The sequence below is a fragment of the Phalaenopsis equestris genome, unplaced genomic scaffold (assembly GCF_001263595.1).
Source record: "Phalaenopsis equestris unplaced genomic scaffold, ASM126359v1 Scaffold000938, whole genome shotgun sequence".
Taxonomy (NCBI): Eukaryota; Viridiplantae; Streptophyta; class Magnoliopsida; order Asparagales; family Orchidaceae; genus Phalaenopsis; species Phalaenopsis equestris.
In genome coordinates this window covers 238,862-249,763 of record NW_018165377.1, presented here as the reverse complement: position 1 = coordinate 249,763, position 10,902 = coordinate 238,862, and the positions used below count along the sequence as shown (strand labels likewise).

Here is a 10,902-nt window from a genome sequence, read left to right as displayed (position 1 = left end):
GAGCGGGGAGAAGTGCTCGCCACATCGGCGGCGTTCTCGCCGGCTATGTGCTCTGGTGGTGGAGCCATGGCGGAGCTCTGAGAGGAGATGGGAAAAGTCTGACTTTTCGGGGAGGGAGGGTGGGAGAACTGTGAAGCAGAGCTCGCTGTAATATAGCTGCAAGAATCTCACAAGGAAAACTTCTCGAAGATTGAATTCAATTTTAAATGATTGTAAATGAGTTGAGTTCGAGGAGTTCGAGGAGTTCGAGTTCGTGTTCGAGTTCGAGTTCCGAGTCAAAATTTTAAATCTAATTTTTTTCGATCTGATTGTAAGTCAATCCAAACTTAGCTTGAAATCAGAACGTTAATTATACTAGTGATGTTAAGACTGTGACTTTAATGAATTTAGATTAAAGATCATTAATCGCTCGAAAATTGATCCAAATTTTGACATGATGAAGCTCTGTGAGGAGATCGGCAAGCTGAGCTCGATATAACACAGCAAAAAAAAAATATTACAGAACACACAATTGTCGTATGTATTTATATATCTGACACTTGAACTTTCATATTTATATATATAACACTCGAATCTTTATTATTACATAAAAAATAAAATATTATTATTACTTTTTAGAAGTGAAATATAGTTTTTCATGCAATGGTTAAATTACCAAAATGATATGTATATAAATATGAAATTTTAGAAATCAGATACGTAAATATCTAAGAATCGTGTGCTATGTAAATTTCTATGAAGGGCTAGCGGTGCGCGACAGGTGTCCATGTACGAGTTAATTAAATTATAATAAAAAGTTATGTTGACTAGAATTTAATTATTGTGAGTTTGAAAAATTTTCAAGCTCATTTTAATATGATCATAAAATATGAATAATTAATTAATTTCTAAATCATATTTTTCTAAATATAAATTTAAATATTTAATTATATATTTTTGTAAGGTTTTTGTGAGCTATATCTATCCAACTTTTTCTTTACTTTAAGAAAGTTAGATCCTAATAATATGATAATAGTTTTGAATTAATAAAATATAAATTTTAATTGCTTTGAAGTTTTGCTCTTGTTTTGAAGTGATTGTGGATGATTAGCTTAATTGTTCTCCTCTTAAGGGAAGAGATTTAAGTGATTGAGAAGATAAGGGAGGACTATTAATTAAACATGAAGTCAACTATTATTAAATGTTACAATGAAAGTCAATGGAGGGTGGTGATTGACTTTGCATTAATTGTTCGAATGAGGGGAATGTAGGCAATCAATAAAATAGATATTATACATATATAATTTATACACATCAAATGTTGACCATTAACACATAATTCATCTCTTAAGAAAATGTAAGAATAGATAACCAATAAAATGCCCCTTAAAATTAATTTTGATTTGAAGTCTTGATACGCCACCGACAAATTTTTCTCATCCGACACGAATCTCGAGACATGACACGAATCTCAAGATATTTTAAGCATGAAACATTTAAAGCTTGATAAAAAGTTATTCAGAGCTTTGATTTCAGCAAACTTATAGTCAAATTAATCGGCTTGATGAGACCGACCGAATGACATAAAAACTAGCCAAATCCGGGTCAAATCAATCCCATAGCAATTCATTGAACCACACTTAAATTATTTCCGGACATATTTGAAAGATCAAAGAGTTGTCAAATATGACAAGTTTATACTCAAATCGAGCAGCTCGACAAGACGAATCCAACGAGCCCAAAATCACTCAAGCTTGACATCATTAAGACACTTAAATGTCCAGCAAACGCTGTATGATGAAGGAAGCTCTCCAGATCGTCCTATCAAAATAATTCATATTTCTGTGTTAATTGCATTCAGAACACTATAAATATAACCCCATCCCTCTCATGAGGGGGGCTGAAGTATGGTGAGAGAGCCTGAGACTTTGAGGAGAAGTCGCAGTTAAGCATCACTGCCGATCGTCGTCGAACATTGCCGACCTCTGTCGTCGACTACCGCCGACCTTTATCGTCGACCACCGCTGATCTCAATCGACCATCGCCGATCGTCGTCAACCTCCGCCGATCGTCGTCGATCACCACCAACCAGACGCTATCAATCAACGTTTTAATCTGAAAAAATATAGTTACCATTTCCCGTCTGTGGGATAAGGAGTTTCTGTAACCATCAATTAATAGTTGATTTCACAATTGGGCCAGACCATATGGTTTTTCCTTTACGGGCTTTCCACATAAAAACTTCTGGAGCAGTCACCGTTTTTTTTCTTTTCCATCTGGGTGTGTGCAGAATTCTTGTACAACACTAAGATAATAATTCGTTACTCTACTACTGCGAATTTTCTGGCATGCATCAAATCTTTTTATTTTTTTATTTTTTTAGTAGTGAAATTCTCTTTGAATTTTGTATTTTTTGTACTTTTTAACATTTCTTCATGAATGTGCAAAAATAGTGATAATTTTTATATTTCACAATAGGCCTTCTAGATTGTCTTTTACTAAACTATAGATATATTATGGGATTGTTTTCATATTTCTTGGACATTTATGTTACTTAATGAGCTAAAAAATGACTCATTTTGATTAATATATGCAAAATTCAAGATAGCTGCCGGACAACTCTGTCTTAATTATAAATTTACTAAAAATAAAATATGAATTACATTGAAATTAATTTTTTAAGTCATAATTTAAATGCTTCAATGTTTTGTGATGTAAAAATAATGTTACCATACGGACGGCGTATGTAGAAATGCGTGTGCCGTACGATCTTCACCGTTGATCAGATCAAAATTGTATTTCGGTGGACCCAATATATATATATATATATATTGTAATTTATATATTATAATGTACACTTGAAAGAATATTTAGGTGACACATTTATATTATTTTATGCCTTTATGAATTATTAAGTAACCTTCACACTCAGTCTTGATTGATTACTTAATAAATGGGAGGAAAGGGATGATTAAAATACCATTAATTCTCAAAATCAAGTATGTCCTTATACAAGTGGTCGCACTAGTTCATTTGGAGTCTAAAAACAAAAATAAATTAAATTAAAATAAAATAAAAAATAAAAACTTGAATATTTAATATTAAGAAAATAATTCTTGTGATTTATTAATTTGGGGGCATTTACATACATACCGCAAAACTTTTTGTATTTACACATTTAACAACTATTCTTTTTATATTTATATTTATAACATTCAAATCTTTAACATCATATTAAAATGTTCACGTGTGCTACCTTATCACATAAGTCTAAGAGATTCATTTGTTATAAGTATAAATATCAAACATGTGAAAATTTTCCTCAATAATGTTGAAATATCTTTATATGGTTTTTTAGTGTTTTCCGATCAATGAAAAATTGACTACAAGCATGAAAGATGCATGAATAAGGGCATGATGATCTTTAAGGAATTTTTGCCATATAACATGAATCTTGATAAGTTTTTAACAATAAATGTTCAAATTCAAATTTAAGATCATTTAGGGCAGGGTCTCGACAAGACGAACCCAATTATACCAAAATTTGGTTAATTTAGGTTAGTCAAGGCCACATCAAGCTATTAAAGCACATTTGGAAGGTCTAGTTCGTCGATTGAATGGTTAAATGAAGTTCAAATATGACATATGTATAGTTAAATCATGTGCCTTGATGAGAGGAATCCTGCAAGCTTAAGTCTAGTTCATGTCAATTTGAACATGTCGATGAGAGGAATTCAATGAGGATAATAGATATCATATATATATTACATAACTAAATATACTTCAATATTTATTTTTATAATATTTTAATATATCAATTATAAGAAAATATAACCATGAAAATTTTATTTTATTAGAAGACGGTGAATATTAGTGGTTTTCTTAATGTGATTTAAAAATTTAGTTGTGTATAAATAAGTATAAAATTTAAATGTTAAAAATCTAGGTGTTGTATAAATAACAATAAAATTTAGATGCTAAATATCACACTATCAAGCAATTTTTTTGCATTAATTTTGTATTCATCAATGTTCATGGCACTAGATTAACAAATTATCGTCTTAGTATTGTACGAGAATCTAACACACACTCATATGAAAAAAAAGATAATCACTACAAACACCAGACGTTTTTAAAAATAAAATAATATTTGAACAATATCGACCGACCATGAAAAGTCTCCTTTTCACACGTAAAGCACAACTTCGTTGGTGTATTAGTATAAAATCTAAACAAGCGTTACATCAAACTTTTGAAATTGCTCAATTTTGTTGCTTGCTTGGGAAGCTTTTATAGTTTAATTTATTACTTTTGTTGAAGAGGATTTTATAAATGAATGGAGTTTTAGGAATTAAAAGTGGATTGTAATAATTTGTTAGTGGTTTTAAGAATCATTTAATTAGTTCATTTTATTGTATTTGAAATATGATGGATTTGATCAAATGCCAAATACAAGACTCTATAGAGATTAGTGTTGGCCGCCATCGTCACCTGTCGTCAGCTGCTGCCGCCAACACCGCCCACTACCTCTATGTCGGAAACCTTATACTTCTGCCAGGATTTCGATCATTTATATACACCATTCAATTTGGTACAATCAATCATGCATGAAAACGATTTCAACATGCATAGAATTGCATGTGAAATCCATATGGTGCAAAGAAGTTGTACATTCATATAGGTACTTAGATTGGGTTCATACCCAGCTAGAAGTATCACCTCACCAAAATCATCCAAGCTTGCACACTCATAAGCGACCGAAAGAAGTCTGCATCATTATACTAAACACATTATTGAGGACAAGTCATCCCAATATCTCCATGATCCTTTTAGCCAATTTGGCAAGCTTGCCTAAGCCACTACTACTAGTAAAAAGTTGGCCAACCAAGACAAAGTAGGATAACCACTTCACATGGACCTCCCTCTCTTTGTGTTTGTGTGTGTGCGTGTGTGTGTGTGTGTATATTTTTAATAAAAGTGCGTCTCGTGGCTCCCTACATGTTAATAAAATTGGTAGTTACAAAATGAGGGAGGGAAAACAAATCCCGAACTAAAAGCAAAAGAAATACATAAGGTCCTAGGGGTTCCACATTCTACATTACAACTCGACACAAAAGAAGTGCAAAACTGGTATAATATACCCAAAAAACCCAAAAATACATGTGTTCCAAAAAAAAAGATACACCAATCAGTGTAAGTATATCCAAAATGGCATGTACACAAAGTGAAAAGATGGAGTGTAGCAACAATAGAACCAATGAGTCATATGCAAAACACAAGTAAATGCACAGGAAGATCTCTAATGGAGAGATGCCAAACTGACAAAAGGGTGCTCCACATACATTAGATCAAGCAATATATCTGGTTCCATAACCGAGAGCAAACAAAATCCTGCACAACATAGCAAACGTAAAAGAGGTTCTTGAAAGTCAAGAATAATTCCTTGTTCCAAACTGCTGAAGTTTTCTCCACACATATGTCGAGTTAAAAGTGGGGTGAAAACATCATTTTGTCTCATCTGTCCAACGGTCTAGAGAAATAAAGTAACACAAAGCAACTTTTTGGACTTAAAGCAGAAATCAAGTAGAGCCAAAGCCAAAAATTATCCAGCGTAATAACTAAAAAACAAAAAATGGTCATAATCAAAGCCTCAAAAACTGCAAATACCCAAAATTCCAACGATAAATTACCATCTAATATATGACATTTCAAGCAAGTCCCGATTTAAAAGAATCTGCAGTTGAGGTGGGGGCAGAATACCCACCAAAACCTCATTTAATCCTTGCTTAGCAAGCCAATCAGTAGGGGAGTTACACTCCCTATAAATAAAATGCATTTGTACCACCAAATTCAATTTTTTAATGGACTTTGAATGATGTTAAGCAGGTAGAGAACATTCCAAGTAGGAGGAGAGGACTTATTGAACATGTTAGCAATAGCCATAGAATCTGACTCAATATATATAGTTTGAAAACAAAAAATTACCGCAAGATGCAACACATACCAAATGGAGAAGCATTCAGCTTCTAATGATGTAGAGGCACAAACAGGAGAGGCAAAAAAACATAGATAGTTGCCGCTATTATCATGAAAAGTACCACCCATCCCTGCTCCATTTTCAGTCCAACTCCCATCCACATTTAGCTTAACCCAGCCAACGAAGGGGGGTTGCCACTTGATTAAGGAGGCCCTCCTACCCCTCAGGGAGTAATTAGATTGTATCGAAAACAACCGAGAGGCTTTGAGGAAGTAAGCAATAATAAAAGAAGTGGTATTAGCAGGTGTTGGAGGGAGTGCCTCATATTTATATTCATTCCTTGCAGACCAAAGGAGCCATAACACCACAAGGGGAAAAATTCCAGCTTACCATTATATATAGGTGCAGCCTTCCAAGCATGAAGGTAATTTTCTAATTCACTATGAGCATTTAATCTAAGCCAAGTAATGCTGAAATATAGCCCAATCTCCTGCCAGATGTTACGAGCAAATTGACAATCAAAGAAAATATGTGAAGCCGATTCGACCTCACTTTTACAAATGTAACACCTCGAAGCCATATGTAAGCCTTTCAATTTTAGGATATCATCAAGCGACAAAAGCATTAAAAAATATCTCCATAAGAAAAAAGATATAGATGGTGATAAGAGAGTATTCCAAAGCATTTTAGTCCATCTGCAATGGGTAAAAACATACATATTTTGATACAGTAGTTTAGTGATTGAAGCATGAGAGGTGAATTTCCACATAGGATAATCCATAACAGAGGTAGAAGAAAGGGGTATTTTTGTGACATACGCAGCGTTACCCCAACCAAAGCCCTAAACTTAGGAACATCCCAAGCTCCTTCCCGCCAACAATCAGAGCCAAGCACGTCGTTATTATGAGCAGAATGAGGAAAGGTAGAAAAGTCTTCCACGCCTCAATGATCAAACCAGATGGATAAATTACCCATTCCCACATCCCAAAAAATAAAATTTTGAGCAACAGGTCTAACTTTAATCAAAGCTTTCCAAAGTTTAGTGTCACCTTTTTCCCATTCAACAATAGTAGGATGGACTTGAATGCAATATTTTTTATGAAGAAATTGAGCCCAAAGAGAGGTACCCATACGAAATTTAAACCAGAGCTTACGCATGTTAATTTCAGTAATTCGATTTAGGTTGTTAAAACATAATCCCCCAGCAAAAAGAGGTTTGCACACCTTGTCCAAGTGGTCCAAATTTTCTTGTGTTTACTTCCAGACCATAAAAATTTGTTAAAAACCTCTCAAGAGTGAGTTGTGTACTTTTTTTCAAATGTAAAACTTGAAGAGCATATAAGGGAATGGAGTGAAGGACACTCTTTAGCAAAGTGAGCTGGCCACCATTAGATAAGAAAGTGTTTCTCCAATCATTTATCCTCGCTTTGATTTTATCCACTACATCATCCATCTGTGTTCGCTTCTTTCTGCCCCGCAAAATGTTAACACCCAGATATTTAAGCGGAAGGGAGGCCAATTGATAAGAAGTATGAGAGACAGCCCAGGTGGTAATAGTATTGCTAACATGCTTTCCGAAAATTAGTTGGCATTTAGACGTGTTAAAGGTTAAACTTGAAGTGCGCTGAAAAGTACTTAACATTCTCAGCAATTGCTTAAAAGTGTTTTTGCTAGCATTTAAGAAAATGATAGCATCATTGGCATAGGCCAGGTGACTGACCATAAGTTTAGATTTATGGGAGAAGTGAGTGTAGGGGTGAATCATTTGCATTTGGTTCATTAGACGTGAGAAGTAATCGAAAGCAATAATAAAGATCGTAGGAAAAAGAAGATCTCCTTGTTTAATACCCCTTAAAGAGGAGAAGAAACCATAATATTTTCCATTCACAAGGACACTGTAGTAATTCTGCGCCATCCATCTTTGAATAATAAGACAAAATTTAGTTGAGAAACCCCGGACACGAAGAATGTCTAAGACAAATTCCCAATTGATAATATCAAATGCTTTCTTTATGTCAAGCTTAAGGACAACATTTCCACCCCTGCACTTCTCATCTAAATCTTCAATAATTTTTTGAGAAAGGAGTATATTATCAGATATTTCCCTTCCATGAATGAAAGCTGATTGTTGCAGAGAGATGATAGCTACCAAGTGAGGCTGTAAACGAGCCACAAAAATCATACTGATAACTTTGGAGAAGACAAAAGTAAGGGAAATAGGGCGGAAATTGTCCCAACAGAGTTTATCATTGCATTTAGGAATAACAATAAGGGAGGAGGTGAAATATTTACCTGGATTGTCCCCTAAGAAAAAAACTTTGAATGACACTTATTACTTCCTTCTTAATGATGTCCCGACATTTGATATAGAAGGTTGACGTAAAACCGTCAGGCCCAGAGGCCTTATTATGGTTAATCCCTTTAAGCGCAGTTAGAATCTCTTCTTCAGTAAGGACATCGATAAGTGAGAGTGAAGAGACATAATCTCTTTCCCCAGTGAATACCCCAACATCAACAGGTAAGACCGTAATTTGGCTTTGGAAAAGGTTCATGAAATGTTGAACCGCACTGTTACCAATCTCGTCAGGATCAGTAAGTAAATCTCCCTTAGAAGATTTAATCTTGAGGATAGTGTTAATGTTATGTTTATGCTTAATTGAAGCATGGAAAAAATTGGTGTTTTTGTCACCACAAGCAAAGTAAACATCATTTGCTTTTTTTCTTTAGAAATCCTTCCTCCAAATCAATGCCCTGCAGAAGGGAATCATGCGCTTGGGCTACATCACTAACCCATCGTGCAATACAACAATGTTTGGATTCTAATAAATCAACCTTATGTTGTGCTTCAATAACTTTAGTATGAACATTACCAAAGACTTGGTAATTCCATTGCCGTAAATGATTAGCCACTTTTATGTGAAGTTGCCATAAAGTGTACCAAGGAGTGTCTGCATTGTCAGAGATCCAAACCTGCTTAATGAGAGGTAAGAAAGAATCATGAGTGGTCCAAATATTGAGGAACTTAAATTTAGAAATTGGGGGATGACTAAGAAAGGCAAGCGTAAGTAAAATGGGTTTATGATTAGAAACCGCAGAATTCAGATGTAGAACTTTGGAGATTGGGTAGTAAGTAAGGAAATGCTGATTTGCAAGAAAATGATCCAGCCGTTGTGAAAGGTAGCCCCGACGCCATGTGTAGGGGGAACCCTAATAGCCCAAATCATATAAACCAGCATCAACGATCTTGTCACAAAACCTATTGATGAGATATATCTCACATCTTTTACCGCCCCTCTTCTCAGAAGGTTTCATAATCATATTGAATTCTCTGCTAACAAACTAACTTTCATCGATCATCTCTCCCATATGAACCAGTTTGTCCCAAAGTAAAACTTTATCCAGTGGAAGAGAGCTAGCATAGACAAAAGTGGCCCATCCCTGAAAATTATCCAGCTTGAACTTAGTAAGCATAAACTGCTCTTCATCCTCGATGATTGTCAAATCAACCTAGCGCTTCCAGAAAATTCAAATTTTATTATTTTTGTTGCAATAGAGATTAAAGTTTAAGAATCTCTTGAAAATTCTACTCTGATTCACTGAAACAAAAGGCTCCAAAATAACAAAGATATAAAGCTTATGGATCCTACTTAAGTGTTTAAGTCTATTAAAGGAGCTAGGGTCCGCAACTCCCCTAATATTCCAAATCAGGATATTAAACATAATGTCTTGAGTTACCCCTTCTAGTGGATCTAGGGTGGATCTAGAAGGGGTGTCGAACTGCTCACCGTCAGAATGATATTTTCCACCTCTAATAATATTTTTGTTATCAAGATGTAAGAGTTCATTTTTTCTTTTACTTTCCTTTTTGTTAGCCTTTTGAACCCTCCATTCACCCTCAAGCAGATTTGTAGCCTCCAAAATAGAAGCATTACAAGCATTAAATTCCCCATAAGATGAACGGTCTGTAGCCTCCAAACTAGAAGCATAGCAAGCATTAAGTTCCCCCTGAGATGAACGTTCTATAGCTTCCAAATTAGTAGCATTGCAAGCATCTAGTGCATGTCTTTTCTCCTGTGAAAGTAGTAGATTTAAACCATTTATGAATGTTGAAATAATAAGAATAACATCAGTGGAAGTATCAATATTAGGTATAACTTGCTTTGTAGCATCAGTAGGTAGAATAACATGAACAACATCAGTAGAAGCAAAGGGTTTCGTGTGTTGTATAATATTATCACTAGTGCTAGCTCCCACAGGGTCAGTAATGACCCATGTCGCAACATTAAGAATAGCTTGCTCATCTTTATCAAAATTGTGATTTACAGTATTTGCAATTTCCTCAATCTCATGGTGTTTCTTGCCCTTTCCTGATGTCGTATGATCCGTAAGAACCATGTGAGGAAACACTAACCAGAGTGATGTCCAAACATGTGGCAGTGAGTGCAATACGAATAGTGACGTTTGATCTCAATTTTATGCCAGTACTTTATGAGCTGAAGCTATCCAGATTTCATTTGGAAAAGGTAAAGTGATATCCCGTTCAACTAGAACGCAAGCCTCCGAAGGTCTGGTAAGTAAGAAAGTAGGGCCATCTAATTTTAAGGGTTTCCCATATGTTGCAGAAAGAGAGGAGAATTTCGTGATTGAACAAATGTGGAATAACAGGAGGTTCTGATTTAGGATCAAAATCAACATTTCATTTTAATAATTTCATAGTAACATCAGCTATTCCAAGGACTCTGCGAGAAAACAAACGCGTGTAATCTTCATCATTGGATAATTGTATCAAAATATGCTGCCCATCTAGGAAGCCAATTTTCCAAAAAACCAAGAGCTTTAAAGAGTCAAACTCTCTATGCACAATTTCAAGCTTTGGATGCCCAAAAATAAATTTTCCTACCAGAGCATGACGACATGAATCCACTAAAATAGAAGATTCATCTTCA

The 10,902-nt window shown here is 34.8% G+C and overlaps 1 protein-coding gene across 1 annotated transcript in view; it reads right to left on the bottom strand.

Annotated features, from left to right (window-relative positions):
- Positions 1–155, bottom strand: part of LOC110032414 (U-box domain-containing protein 21-like) — a gene marked incomplete in the record, with an annotated part of 1,356 nt that extends 1,201 nt beyond the window's left edge. Inside the window, 1 exon segment of the mRNA XM_020736046.1 lies at positions 1–155. Within this exon segment, the coding sequence (XP_020591705.1) occupies positions 1–68 (68 nt within the window).
- Between the last annotated feature and the right edge of the window lie 10,747 nt (positions 156–10,902).